The 16,143-nt window shown below is 43.9% G+C and overlaps 1 protein-coding gene across 1 annotated transcript; it reads right to left on the bottom strand.

The window, feature by feature from the left end:
- Positions 1–6,849: 6,849 nt before the first annotated feature.
- LOC310800081 (delta-type opioid receptor-like) lies at positions 6,850–15,838 on the bottom strand (the record flags this gene model as incomplete). The annotated part of the gene is made up of 3 exons (XM_083662662.1): positions 15,666–15,838; positions 8,419–8,774; positions 6,850–7,379 (listed from the first exon to the last, which is right to left on the bottom strand). The coding sequence occupies exons 1-3, from the start codon at positions 15,680–15,682 to the stop codon at positions 6,850–6,852; spliced, it is 903 nt and encodes a 300-aa protein (XP_083518788.1). The 5' UTR covers positions 15,683–15,838.
- Between the last annotated feature and the right edge of the window lie 305 nt (positions 15,839–16,143).

The following is a 16,143-nucleotide window of genomic DNA, read 5'->3' as shown; positions in this document are numbered from 1 at the left end:
TGAAAGCCCTGTGGACGAGTTCATGAGCGTGTGCACAGGAAACCAAACAGGGCATTATGTAGAAATGAAGAACCTTCCAGTGCATCTCTCTTGCTCTGAAGCTGCTGGTAGCTCCATCGTCTGCAGAGTGTGCCTGCCTGTAATTACTGAAGATTGCCTTGATAGCTTGACTCCCTGGTCCAGCGGGCTGGAGGCTTCTTGACGAAGACCAACAGCTGTGCAGGGGCGCTCCACGAGAGCGGCCAAGATCTTTAGTGCTTGTTCACACATCTGTTATGTTCACCAGATGTCAACAGGCCACAGTGTGTGTGTCTGTGTGTGTGTGTGTGTGTGTGTGTGTGTGTGTGTGTGTGACTCACTCATCCCTGAAGATACTTTCCTCTGTTATAGCCAATGATCCTGTGCTAACAATGATCATCTCTCATAGAGGAGGGCAGCTGGATTGTGAGATTTGGAATTGGGAAGGAGAGTGGTTTGCCAGCGCTGCCTCTTGTGACTTACTGGGAGTCTCTCAGCTGGCGGTTGGCACCAGCTCCTGGCAGTTGGCACCTGCCATGAATCCCATCGGCTCCACTGACACAAAGTCATTCTGCCACACAGCATTTTAGAACTTCTGCCGTTATGTAAACAGCGAGGTCTGATGATCCGTCTTGTGGCAGGATTCCATCGCCCAAAGCCGTGCGCCAAAATGCACGAAGCAGAATCTCTGCATATCTAATCATTATTGCAATAATTGATTCCATTTAGGGTCTAAGCAGGTTTTCCATCTTTGGTTTCTCATCATGTGGTCTTTGACTGAGCACTGCCCAGCCAAGATCCTGCATGGAAAACAGATGAAAAGCCTTGCTGCTGTACAGGTGGCTTTGTGCAGGAGCCAACATGTTCGTTACACCGACGCTCACCGAGTTTTTTTTTTAATCTAGTGGCTGAAGGATAAATAGTCCAAGATGGACTTGGTTTTGATATTGTTGCACTGGACGTCAAGTCATATATCTATCCAAGCTGCCAATCACCATGATTGTGTTGTACCAGGCCTCTGGTGAATGGCACATTTAATGGCACTAGGCATCTCACGTGCTCAATTCCTGGGGCCGCCCCGCTGTGCGGGCTTGCCTGTCCTGCAGCTCACATTCGCTGCGCGGCCTTGCCTGCCCTATTGGCGCGTGCACAACATCTCCCTATCTCTCTCCCTCAGTCTCTCCCCCCTCTCTCTCCCTTTCCTCTCTCTCTCCCTCTCATCTCCCTCAGTGTCTCTACCGCTCTCTCTCTCTCCCTCTCCCCCAGTCTCTCTCGTGACTTTGTGTGTGTGTGTTTGAGTGAATTTATGGCATCACTGATGATGTCATCAGTGGGATAGACAGACAGACAAACAGACAGAAAGATCCCCAAATCCCATTTATACACTGATAGTTGGGTGATTATCTGAAAACTTGCCATTTTATGTATCTGGAACAACATTCCTCTGTAAATCTGAATAAACAACAAATAAGCAATAAAACATTTTATAATTTACTTTCCCAGATATGTCTCCTAATAAAAACAAATTAATTATTTCTTCATTTTGTTTTTAAAGAGTTTTAAACACTTTTTTGTGTGAAGCATCTTGCAAAAAATGCGAAAATGACCTGTATCTCAGTCTGATCTTTCTACTTTGGCTAGCTATTAAGGCCAAAAAACATCAAACTATCATAAAAAAAACATACACCTATATAATGCCCCAAGTGTTGTTTCATTACTCATGAATGAGTTTTATTCTTAATATGTGTAAAATTATGAGAAAAAGAACAATATAGTCTTGTATCCATGTTGTCGTCAACCCTGTTACTTTTAACGAAAACACCCCTTCAGACATAATGGACTGTTCCAAAAGTTGTAGCATTTCCAGGAAGTGACATCACCTGCCTTTTCTAAAGATGATGGTGGAAAGATAAGTAAGTGACATCTGCTTTTAATGAATTTTCTTCAAGTTTTGTAATGTCTGACAGAGGGGGACGAGCACGCTGTGTCAGCCCTGTTACCAGAAAAGCATACATTCAAAAGTTATTTGTTTGGAATTTTAAATGTAGATATATAAGATAATTTCGGCCTCTCATGAATGCACACCATGTGGTATTAGCACCTTTACCAGATGGCTAGTAATGGCTGACAACATTTTTCGTCAACCCTGTTACCGTCACCCTTGTTACCATTCTAGGGTAACAGGGTTGACGAAAGTATGCTTTAACTTTTCTTGCCAATAGTATTTAGAGAATATAATTTCGGCCTCTCATGAATGCACACCATGTGGTATTAGCACCTTTACCAGATGGCTAGTAGCCTAATGGCTGCCAACAACATTTTCGTCAACCCTGTTACCATTCTAGGGTAACAGGGTTGACGAAAGTATGCTTTTGTGTGTACATAAAAATAAACTTTTCTTGCCAATAGTATTTAGAGAATATAATTTCTCCCTTACAGCCACATGGGCAGAAATGATGCCCATGTGGTGGTCTATAACATATTGCATGACCTATGCCAAAATTACTTTACTAAGTACTTTCAGTTTATTCGGGATGCCCATGACCGGAACAGGAGAGCTAGTGTGGCGGACTTGAAACGACCTAACCTAAAAAGCAAGGTGGGGAGAAGTACATTCCTCTACACGGGGGAGAGGAATGGAACAAGATCCCCAACGAAATTAAGACTGCAAACTCTTTGGACAATTTTAAGAACCTTCTGAAAAAAGTCCTACTCAGTAATCTAGAGTATAGTGGGCAAAGCTTTTTGTCTAATTTGTTTCTGAAATTGTATTGCTTGTACTCTCTTGTTTTTCTATATTCTTGATTGATCTGTTGTTCATTCTATCTAATGTGTAACTGTATGTCCTGTTTTTAAGAGCAGGGACCAGGCTGGAAATAAGTGTCCACACTTTTGCTTGTTCATCCCTTGGATTTGCTCTTTTTATCCATAATAAGTTCAATCAATCAATCAATCAATCAATCAATCAATCAATCAATCAATCAATCAATCAATCAATTAACAATATCCTGTCTCATATCAACCACTTACAAGTTAATTAACAATATCCTGTGTCATATGTAACTCCCACGTTCCATGAGGCCCAGATACTGTATGTCTGTTACAGTGACCAATGACCATAGAAAACAAAACAATATTGGACTAAAATTGATATGTACAGCTTTTGACCTAAAAGCATTTATAAGATACAAGTTATGCTATTTATTATACGTTGTATTAATTTTCTCAAAAGTCAAAGCATTTATTACAGCTATAGGCTAGAGTAAAGTATACACATTATCTACTGAATCACAAAATGTGAGAAATATTAAACATTAAGCACTTATTCTTCTACAAATCAATTCACTTTCTGCCAAAAGGACTAAACATAATACTGACTAAGGCATTACGGTACCTAATTTCATTCAGTTGCAAATATTGTAGAACACACTTCTCAGAAAAATATCTGTAAATACTGCTTTTAAAATGGTTAAAAATGTCGGGATAGTCCAGTCAGGAGACAATAATAATAAAGTTATGTATATTTGACGCAACATTTGTAGCACTTTGTGTAAATACATCGTAATATAGTGTTTTAATTTAATAGTTGATGTACAAGTTGTTGTTGATGTTTAACAGCACAACAAAAATAGGTCACTTCATCACTTAAAGAGCATGGAGCAGGAACACTCCGCCCACTTTCAACCAGCTTTGTATCATTAGAACATCAGTAGTATATCAGAAAACTGTAAACGGTTTTGAAGTCTGTCATTTAATTTGACAGTTATTGAGTGTTAAAGTGTGGACCAGTGACATCACTAACTCAAATTAATAACTCATTAACTCAAATCAACTCTCAATAACTGTCAAACTATTCATCATTCATCTAGTTTGACAGTTATTGAGAGTTGATTTGAGTTAATGAGTTATTAATTTGAGTTAGTGTGGACCAGCTGGTTGAAAATGCGCAGAGTGTTCCTTTAACCTATTTGCCAAAGATTCAGTTGTTACAGAACAACATATGTTTTTACAGTTGAAATAAATGTTGCCAAACAAGCAAATAGTAAACATGTGGTTGTCTCCCACCAGTGATGTAGTTCCACCCATTGGGTCAGTCACATTCATTGCCAATGGCGCCCCCTAGCGGCACAAAGTCAACATTAGAGTGTTACGGATGAACGGACGGACGGACGGACGGACGGACGGACGGACGGACGGACGGACGGAGATTGATCCATCCCCTTTGTTGGGGGACAATAAAAGGGAGCGAGTTGCCTCAGCTGAGATGAGGGGCATCTGTTCTTTCCCCCCCCCCCGATTTTTTATCCCATTTTTATCCCCCATTAGTGCTAATTTTAATTTATTTATCCTGGTTGCTGCTCCACCCTCTGCTGATCTGGGGAGAGCCGAAACTGGCTCCATGCTTCCTCCGAGACATGGGCAGTTAGCCAGCCGCTTCTTTTCACCAGACAGGGGAAGCTTCACCGGTAGGACATAGCACATGGGAGGTTCACGCTATTCCAACCAGTTCCCCTCCCTCCGAACAGGCACCCTTAACGACCAGAGGAGGAACCACATTAGCAACCAGGATATTGCATGTTTTGGTGAAGGGGGTTCCTATATGAAGGAAACCCCCGGGAGGCACGGGGAGAACATGCAAACTACACACAGAAAGGCCCTTTTGACGACCCGGGCGGTGGGCACTCGAGGACATGCGGACGGGCACACACATTCCTTCAGCATTCACAGCGTCCCAGGTGGGAATCGAACCCAGGACCTTCGAGCTGTGAGGCGACAGCGCTTACCACTGCACCACCGTACCCCCCCGGGGCATCTGTTCTTGACTGTTCTCTCAAAATGTGCAAAAAATATGCTCCGTTTCTGTCCAAGTCCTCTAGATGAGGAGTGGAAACTCGTCCATTAGCTGTAATATGTACGGGAACGCTTTTGTTGCTTCCTAATGTTTGTTCAAATTGCTAGTCGGTGCCAGTTGGAGGTCATTCCATCACTGAACTGATGATTTAAAATAGCAGCTGTGCCACTTTAGCCTTCAGCTCTTCAGTGGCTTTACTGGCTTTACCGTCAACTGAATGTTTTGCTTTTGAAAACAGGCGAGAGCCTAACTGCTAGAGGAATGGAAACACTGTCACACTGTCAGTCAGCTGAACACGGATGTAACAGTATGGAGCAATTATACATTCTGTTATCTCTGTATATTCATGAAGGTCACGTTTTCTTAATGTGTCTTCACAAGCATCCTCTATGATGTCTTAGATGGGGACAAAAGGGAAATAAATTACAGCTATATATATATATATATATATTTTACACTATTTATAGCCTTTCGCCCGACTACCTTTGTCAGTAAAAGTCTCTTACAATGGCATTGGATACTTCCTTCAGTTGAAACAGCAGGTGCATTGAGACTGAAAGTAGTCTCATGGTAACATTCACATTATCAGATTCACATTACATGATCAGTGAGGTGGACCGACAGTATTACCAGTCTACATAGATCTGTAATACGATCAGTTCACATGGGTGCATATGCACATGGTCTAACTGGCATGCAGACTTGTATGTACGTTTCTATGCATTGCTGTAGGTGCAGGCACACACACAGGCCCGGTTTTACAGGGGTGCAAAAGCACGCATTGCACCCTTATTTTAATTGTCTGCATGCTCAGTTGAAAAGAGTGGTAAAAAAAAAAAAAAAAAAAAAATTTTTTTAAATAAATGCTGCAGCTGCACACTTACTGTTTAAACTTGAATAATAATTGTTGTTTTTCTTTGTTCTTTGATGTGAATTTATGGCTTTTTGGCACCTACATGTAACCTTTTAAGGTTGAGATAATTGTATTATCATTATATGGTCCAAATATTTCAGTAAAGCACTTGAAACACTTGAAATATTCTTGCTTGGGTGGTATCATTCTACTTGAAATGATGGTAAAATGCATTATTTTTAGTCAAATAACATGTCAAATTTTTCTGCCCGGCCACCCGGGTCGGCCCGTGCATGTGCACCCCTTCCTATCTGATGCATCCAGTCATCTTGTTCTGGAACCGGCCCTGCACACACATACAAGGTTTTAGACTCTAAACTGTTGAGGTATTTCTTTTATATGTAGCTAAACTGCATACCACCTTCTGGTATCTGTGATAAATATTTGTTTTGGATTGTTATCTTTGAACAATGGCATCTTGCAAAACCCAATGCATGACACCATAAAACAAGATCAAATCAATTAATAAATCAATAATTTATATAGATAGTAAGGTTTAAATTTTGAGGTATTTTTTTATATGTAGCTAAACTGCATACCACCTTCTTGTATCTGTGATAAATATTTGTTTTTGACTGTTATCTTTGAACAATGGCATCTTGCAAACCCAGTGCATGACACTGTAAAACAAGATCAAATCAATTAATAAATATATTTTGATATAGATAGTTATAGATCTGTAGATGGTAAATGGTAAATGGCCTGCATTTATATAGCGCTTTTATCCAAAGTGCTTTACAATCAGTAGGTACATTTACCCATTCATACACCGATGGCGGCAGGCTACCACGCAGGGTGCTGGCACACCATCGGGAGCAATTTGGGGTTCAGTATCTTGCCCAAGGACACTTCGACATGCAGACTGGAGGAGGCGGGAATCGAACCACCGACCTCTTTTATCCAAAGCGATTAATGGACGGCCCACTCTACCTCCTGAGCTACAGCCGCCCCAAAAAGCCGCCCTGTAGACTCAGAACTCTGTGGTAGAAAGGTGTGTGACATCAGTCTGCAGGTCATCCTGGACTGTTGTGCAGCCAGGCTCTCCAGCAACCTGATCCATGCCTAGTCATATGGGCTTCCTCGCCGTCTCCGCAGGGGCGCAAACAGACACGGGCTCCCGCGTCATGTTGCGGGCTCTGGTGAAACTGCTCTGCTCCGTGCGCGAGCGATAAGGCAGGCAGAAATCCCTGAAGCACCTCTTGAAGTTCTCGTCCAGGAAGGCGTACAGAACGGGGTTGAGGCTGCTGTTCATGTAGCCCAGGGCAATGCAGAGATGCCAGGTGGCCACCACCAGCGGGTTCCTCTGGTCGATCTCCACCATGGTCTTGACGATGATGAAGATGTGGATGGGAGTCCAGCAGACGATGAAGGCCGTCACGATCACCAGAACCATGCGGGTGATCCGCCGGAGGCTCCGGTCCTTCTCCTTGGAGCCGGAGAGCAGGCGCACGCTCTTCAGCCGCAGGAGCATCAGGCCGTAGCAGATGGTGATGACCAGCACGGGCACCACGAAGGCGAAGATGAACACGCAGACCTTGGTCAGGGTGTCCCAGTACCACTCGGGTTTGGGGAAACTCAGCTTGCAGATGGTGTTGCCTGAGGAGGTGAAACAATGAGACGTTTAATAGAGGGGCCATGTGGAGCAACTCATCCGAGTTAATAACCCAGCTCAAATGTACCCGAGTTGCTTTAAGGGCGGAATTACGAGATCAACACAAGCAATTCCCACTAAAGGCTCATTTCCACCACATATAACAGCACAGTACAGCTCTACTCGATCTGGTCTTACTCGTCTCTACTTGATATAGACTCTGTTTCCATAGCAAGTTTACTCGCCTCCGCCCACACCTGGTCGTCATAGCGACCGCATATCTGTCCTCCGCCCATAGCTGAAGTAGGCTATAACGTATAACGTTAAAATTAAATCCATCCATACACGGTGCCTCTAAATTACCTACAGTGTATATGGGCAAATGTGACAATCGGCTAGGAGAATGGATATCACTTTGTTGTTACTCAAACTCACATGCATGCACTGCGCGGGGGACGGGAGAGGCGCTACGGGGAGAAGGGAAGCCTCTACCCCGGCGGCAACTCACCAGGCAAGACCGCGGCTTCGCTAAACCCCCGCCTCCGGCCTAGCGGAGCCGATGTTACACGCAACTACAAAGGGCTTCTCGAGGAGCAGACTTTTTCTCACTCAAAACAATTGAAAACCACTGTCATGTAAAGCTGAGCAAGAAGATCGATTTTATTTCACCAGAGCCGAAGGCAGCAACACAAAAGACTGATGGAAATAACAGAAGAGAAGGTAAGCCCCACTAAACTGGTATCCAGCATTGACAGTAGATACAGTAAACATGATTCTGCCTGACCAATCAGTCGTCTGCAGTTTTTTCACGTCACCGTATGGTACCGGGTCCACAGCGCTGGAACCTCAACAAGTCAGGGACCAAAACTAGCACGACTCAACCCCGACTCAACCCGGGCTGTCCAGGTTTTTGATTGGTGGAATGAGACAAAAAAGCGAGACGAGCTGGGCGGGGCCGCGCTGATACCAGCGGTGGAAATGGGCCATATAGGTGCTAAAAGTGGCTTAGTATTTTTCGCTGCCACAATAAAAAAAATCCCTCACCTTTCTCCGTCACCCGTGTAATCGCCATGATCATTACGGGCACTCCGATAGCAGAGGAGAGGATCCAGATGCAGATGTTGATGAGCTTGGCTTTGGCGGGCGTGCGGAAGTCCAGCGCCCTCACCGGGTGGCAGACGGCGACGTAGCGGTCCACACTCATCATGGTGAGCGTGAAGATGCTGGTGAACATGTTGTAGTAGTCGATGGCGATGACCACTTTGCACAGCGGCTCGCCGAACGGCCACGTGTTCATCAGGTACTTGGCGCTCTGGAAGGGAAGCGTGCTGGTGGCCAGGGCGTCCGCCAGGGCCAGGTTGAAGATGTAGATGTTGGTGGCGGTCTTCATCTTTGTGTACCTGATTGGGAAAAAAGGCACGGAGCTCTTTTAAAGCTGCAATAAGCGAAGAGGAGGAAGGTTACACCTGCACACTGTCTTCACTTTGCTCAAACAGCAGTTTAATTAGTATATTACAGGATTATGATCTACCTGAAAAAGGTATTGTACCCGAAATCTATATTAAACTCCTGTTTGAGCAAGTGAAGACAGTGCGCACACACACACGAACGAACGCACGCACGCACGCACGCACGCACGCACGCACGCACGCACGCACGCACGCACGCACGCACGCACGCACGCACGCACGCACGCACACACACACACACACACACACACACACACACACACACACACACACACAGAAGCCAAGCTGTAACACTGCAGCCTCTTCAACTTGCTGCCTAGAGTGGCATTTGTGTGATCCAGATCAGAGAAACTCTGACAAAAGGGAGGAAATACTACTATATGATGCAATGAATGAACAATAACCCATCTTTTGAAGAATATAACATTACAAAATAAGAAATTGTGTGAAAGAGTTGCTAGTAGCGCGTCCTGATCAGATTTACTGTAATTCATTCATTCATAATTCCTTTATTTTCATGATTTATTCTTACATTTTCGCCTTTCTGTCAAGTACCCCCTGTAGTACCTCTACGTACCCCTAGGGGTACGTGTACCCCAGTTTGGGAACCACTGCAGTAAGAGATTTACTTAATTTGTTGTGAATTCGTCTCTTCTTCTTGGAATTGGCCGGCGAGCCTTTTGAGTTGTTTTGAGTCATGTTTCTTAGCATCCTATTAGCACTACCCTCAGAATAACCCCAGCCCCGGCTCTCTTCAATTTAACTGACCAATAACTCATTTATTCAATAAGAATAAGCCTGACGATGGAGAGGAGGGCACAGGACAGTCAATATGACACATCCATGATATAAATCATATTTCAACCTTTCATATTCGACAGTGTGCTGTGGCATAGTCAGTGTTGGGCAAGTTACTTTCAAAATGTAATATACTACATATTACTAGTTACTTTCATTTGAAAGTAATAAGTTACTTTACAATATTACTTTCTGTGTAGAGTAACTCGTTACTTATTACACTACTTTTACATTACCGTTACCAAAACAACAGCAGCAGCACAATGACATCGCCGCTCCGGAACCATCCTGACATATAATTTCAACCGCCTTGAAGTCAGTGTAAACAATCCAAAATTCTAAATGTTATTATTTTCCTTTGTGATTGTCATCTATAGTGGTTATTTGCATAAAAACACACAGTTTGATTAGGAAATGGTTGTCTCTTTTTTAAATATGTGCTTTGATTTAATACAATGTAACTCAATTTGTAACTTGAGTTACTTGAGAAAGTAACTGGTATAATATTACTGAAATCCTATAAGTAATAAGTTATATTACTGAGTTACTGCTAAAAGTAATATATTACATGTAATATGTTACTTTTGTAATGAGTTACCCCCAACACTGGGCATAGTGAATAAGGGCCCTGGCCAGTTTGGCCTCTGACCTCCGGGCCTGAGTGCTCTGGGGCCTTGGTGGTTGACTCCTATGTTCTGGTCCCCCTAAGGAAAGCGGTGGACCGGAGTGGGAAACAGGACTACCTCAGACCGGTGGACGCGGATGGACGTGGATGGACTTTGGGCTGGGCTTGGGGGCACATTTTTAAACAATAAACATTGTTACTTTTTCTACCCTTGGTTTTAGTATTTTAATTCTGCTCAACCCTGGTGTTAAAGAACCTGTGCAGCCTTTTAACAGAGTCCTAGGCTCTTGGCAAATCCTAGGTGGCGTTGTCGGACAACACTTTCAAAAGATTGAGAATCCATTCCAAATTGGTAATTTTGGGCCACCACGTGACATAAACAGACCTCGTTCTAAGCAGTTCTGTTTCCCTATCCTATTTCCTTATGCCATTATTAAAGAAACAGGTTCAAAGTGAGTCTAGTCTCGCTGGCCAGCCTCCCCTCCCTACCGTGAGAGGAGTCTGGCGCCGCAGGTCTCCATAGTGAGATTGTGATGGGCGGCGCTTAGCGGCAGTGCCCTTGGAAAATAGTTTCCAACAATCCAACTCGCCATTTTCAGCGTGTAGCAACGAGCTAGCGTGTAGGTTTCTGCCGTTAGCTTGCTAGCTAGTTAGCGTTGTTGTTTTCACTGCGGCGGCAGGGCACTATTTACAGCGACACACAGGGAGGAGGGAGCGGAAGCCGCTCTGATTGACATGGTCGGAACCAATGACAGAGCTTATAATAAGCGGGGAGCGGACATCCGGGCCGCGACTGAAACAGTCGCTCCAATGGGAGAGCAGCTGTAGAGCAGGGGAGGGTTTATCCCAGTAGCCTGTTTCCGTGCAGCCAGACGACTCTCACGGAAGGGAGGGGAGGCTGGCCAGCGAGACTAAAGTGAGTCTTAAAAGCCTCCATCAAACAGCTCGTCCAAGTTTTGAGAAGATGGAAATCCTCTTGATAACACAGTTATTGTTTTGCTCAGTGATGGTCTCCACCTCTCCGAGTGCCAGCTGAACAGTTGGCTGGCGGTTTAGAGATAGATTCCACCACATGGGTCGGCAATACGACAATGGTTGTTCAAATTTAATTAAATTGCTTTTTCTGACAGCTTTTGCTGCCAGAAACAATACGCAAAACTTGGAAGAGGAAAGACAAAAGGACGTAACATTTTATTTTAATCCCCACATTAATATAATAAGAGTAGCCTGCATTGATCTCACTAAGAATGTAATTGTTTTGTAATTGCCAGGGAGAACGTACAGTATAGAATATCTCTATTCAATACAGTGCCCTCCTCGTATAGTGATCCTATGATGATATATGATCATTATAACATTATAACTTTATTTCTCATGCAGATTACCATCTAATTGACATTTATATATTTATTACACTATAAATCCCGTGCGCTACGCGCGCTCGATTCCTATGCTCGGGGCGCTGTGCGGCCTCGCCTGCCCTACAACTCAGAATCAGAATTATTTTATTTGCCACGGTATGTTTTCACATACTAGGAATTTGTCTTGGCGTGGTTGGTGCTCATGTAACATTGATAAAAACAGATATACGAGACATAAACAAATAAGATATAAAGAATCTAAAGAGATTTTTTTTAATATTATAAAAGGATACAGATATTAAAGGGCCCATATTTTGCTAATATAATGTATTGTAATGATCCACGCCGGGACCATTAATGAAGGAGGAGAGGAGGCGAGTACTTGACTTGCAATTCTGTGAGTTTATTCCATTACAACAGGCCTTTCTCACCAACAACCCCCCCCCCCCCACACACACACACACACACACACACACACACACACACACAAACCTACTACCTCCTGGGGTCGACGTGAGGTCACAGTGACCTTGAACTTTGGCCTTTGACCACCAGGATCTAATCGGTTAATCATTGAGTCTAAGTGAATGTTTGAGGGAAATGTGATGAGATTCCGTCAAGGCCTTCCTGATATATCGTGTTAACCAGCATGAAACGAGCGATCGTGAGGTCACAGTGACCTTGACCTTTGACCACCAAAATCAAATCAGTTTTATCCTTGAGTCCAAGTCGACGTTTGAGCCAAATTGGAAGAAATTACGTCAAGGCGTTCCTGAGATATTGCGTTAACGAGCTGGAAATGGAGTTCGTGAGGTCACAGTGACCTTGAACTTTGACCTTTGACCACCAAAATGTAATCAGCTCATACTTGAGTCCAGGTAGACGTTTGAGACAAATTTGATGAAATTCCGTCAAGGCGTTCCTAAGATATCACATTAACGAACATCAGACGAACATACGAACGGACGGACGGACAACCCAAAACCTAGCCTGGGTAAACCCAGCCTCCACGTGACCTCTATGTACTATCAACTTCGCATCACTGATGACATCACAATTGCTCGAGTGACCATCACTGATCACATCATGGAGTGCTCGGGTGAAGTCACTCAGCGCACAAATTGCTCAACTTCGGCCTCGCCCGCAGCTCGGCTGCTGCGTGGCCTCGCCTGCCCTATTGGCATGTGCAGCGCACAATTGCTCAACTTCGCATCACTGATGACATCACTCATTGATGACATCACAATTGCTCGAGTGACCATCACTGATCACATCATGGAGTGCTCGGGTGACGTTACTCAGCGCACAATTGCCCAACTTGTGTTCTTCAGACAGACAGTGAGACAGATTGACAGACAAAGAGACATGCAGACGGTCAGACAGACAAGCTAGCTAGTCGCTACGTTATACTGTACAACATCACAACATGAGCGGCAGGTTTGCCTCAAAATAACAGCTGAAAGCTAACGTTAGCTTGCAAGCTAACGTTAATTTAACGTTACATAAACATTAGGGGTGTCACGATACACTGAGTTCACGATACGATACGATACGATACACGATATTGGGTTCACGATAGCGATACGATACGATATTTTAACAATTTTTTTGCGATCGATTTGTAAGTTGAGGGGGCATCCTCCACAAGTAATTTCACCATTTTCATCCTCCGTGTCTGTAACGTCCCTCGTCTGTTCAAACAAAGCAATGAAAAGGAGAGCGAGCATGCAATCAGATGCAGATCAGTGCCACCATGTCCAGCTTCTTTTTCTCGCGATATGAGATTTCATCTCAACGATACATATTGTCACTTTTTGATATCGCGATATATTGTGGGACGATATATTGTGACATCCCTAATAAACATCTGTTATAGCTGATATAAGTTTGCAAGCATGGCCACATGGAGAGGACAACATTAAAATGACAAACAACATAAAAAATAACAAAATAACGTTACTGAGCAGCGCGGAGCACCAGAACGCTGCAGAGCGGCACTGATCTCTGAGTATGTTTGTCCACTGTCAAACAGTTCGTGGATCAAGTTATGATAAGGCTCAAGTACGGCCATAACTGCAATAAGCTGTCAAAATGTAACAAGCAAACTTCAGACCATACAACTCCTCTCTTCCTGTTTTCTGAGACTGAAACTGCCACGAAATGTCGCGCATGCGCCTCCTCCTCTCCTCGTTTTCCCAGCATTCACTGGGGTTTCCAAAATATCCAAATATCACAGAAACAAAACAACAAAACAAATTTAAAAAAAAATTTATTTTCCATTTTTGCGTTTTGGTTTTAAAACCGAAAAAGAAAAAAACTGAACCGTTATTTGTTTTTTCCGATTTGGTTTTGAAACGGAAAAACAAAAGAACACAACATAGAGACAGTCCGCATGTCTGGGAACGCCCATACAGGCTCTAGGAACGCCCACAATAGACGCTGGGTTAGCCTGGGGGCGAGGTCAGGGTGGGGTAAAAAACCCTGTTCTATCCATTCAGCAAAGTTAGAATTTAGCTGATAGCCCAGCCCAGCCAGACACGATCGGGGATTTAACCACCGCAGTAAACGCACATCTGAGCAGACGTCTTGTGTTCTGCTCTAGAACCCCCAAACATGTAGTTTAGAGCCGCAGCACCGTCTTTTGGTGAGTCAGCTCATGAGATATATGGGCGGTTTTACCCCACTTGCGCGCCAGCCGTTTAACATTTTGTGGGCGTTCCCAGACATGCGGACTGTCTCTACTGTACACGGATTCATTACCCCCCCCCCCCCCCTTCTTGTGTAGGAGTTTAGGTGTGCTTGACGCTCTCAATAGCCTGACACACTGGCAGAGGCAGACTGAACAATAGAGAACATCAAATGATTTATATGAAGTATGGCAGCTGGTAAATGCATTTTTACTCAATATCCCCTGAGACTGATTGCTACAGTATAGACCAAATCACCGTGACGTCACCATGTAAACAAATTTACTTCCGGGTACCACTTGGGGAAGGCGGCAGGTTTAAATGTGCGTGTTGTCAAATAAATGCTGTCAAACCCTCTTGTTGTTTTCGGCCGACTAGCCTACTTTCAATTTAAATGGTTAAACGGTTGGTAAACATGCTTGTCCGACGTATCTAGCCTTTCTTCTGTGTTTGTTTTATGTAGTGTTAGCTAGCTAATAAGGTTTGTTTGTCTGTCAAACTCGCTGTTTTTTTGCAGACTCGTAACCTCGCGTCACCAGGCTCTTCTCGGCGAGAGCAGACTCGTTAACGTTACAGACAGAGCTACCGACGCCACGTTAATTTAATTTAGCGTCAAGTCTACTCTGGTCTGGTCCAACAGGTAAATAAGCTAGTCTGGTCTCTACTAACGTTAGTGAAAGTGTTGTTATGAATGATATTAAACAACAACACAACACGGACGAACCATTTTTGTCTTCTTTGTCTGTTTTTGTCTTCAACACGTCAGTTTGTGCCGTTCACCGCCATTATAATGTGTGGACCCAGGGGTACCCGGAAGTAAATGTAAACATCCCGCTGATTTGGTCTATAGGCTAGCCCTATAATATTCCTATAGGAATTAAAGTGTGACTGGTAACTTATAGCCTAATTAACTTGCTTTTAAATTGATTTTTTTTTAATTATAGGATTAGGCTACCAGTTATTTTTCGGATGAGTTTATCACATCATCAGCATCATTATTTGATTTTATTATGGATATTAAAAAAAACATCACAATCCAAGGGATATCATGTGAAAGTGCAACCACTTATTTCCAACATGGTCCCTGTTGTTAAGAACAGGACATACAACATACAACAACATACATACATTACAGGTTAAATAAACAATGCAGATAATAATGACCAATTATCCTACCAATTATCCTTCTGTATAGCTGGGAATAGCCTATCAACTACTTCGTCACTGTCAAAATTGAAAGAAATCTCTTCAATTCGTTTTGTATTTCTTTTGTTCTGTTTAATAATAAAATTTCAGTTTGACTAATAAGCCAACATTTGTTTTATTGGTGGTAGGCTGTATACCTTCTTACCTGACCACCCCATACATGACAAGGAGGTTCCCCAGCAGTCCCACCACGCAGATGAGCGAGTAGAGAGCGGTGATGCCGATGAGGATGATGAGACTTGTGGTGTCCCTTATTGTAACCCTGTTGGTCTCGTTGCTTTTGGAAGGCAGCAGCGTGAGGTCTTCGGAGATGAATGTCGCATTATAGAAAGGCGACACCGGGTAGAGGTCGGAAAACCCGCCGGCAGCGCCAGAGAGAGTGGTGGGCAACTCCATGTCTGATCTCAGCGCGCAGAACCAAGGCGCGTCTCCTCCTCAGCTCCGCGGGGCACAGGAGCGCACGATCTCAGCGCGCAGAACCAAGGCGCGTCTCCTCCTCAGCTCCGCGGGGCACAGGAGCGCACGGGAAACTGGATGGTATTACTAGAGCACCCAGAGGAGGAGAATGGAGAGCATCTCTCTCTCTCTCTCTCTCTCTCTCTCTCTCTCTCTCTCTCTCTCTC

Source organism: Poromitra crassiceps (assembly GCF_964638095.1).
Source record: "Poromitra crassiceps genome assembly, chromosome: 29".
NCBI classification, from domain to species: Eukaryota; Metazoa; Chordata; class Actinopteri; order Beryciformes; family Melamphaidae; genus Poromitra; species Poromitra crassiceps.
Note: the sequence above shows the minus strand (reverse complement) of the source record. Positions and strands in the feature narration are given on the sequence as shown.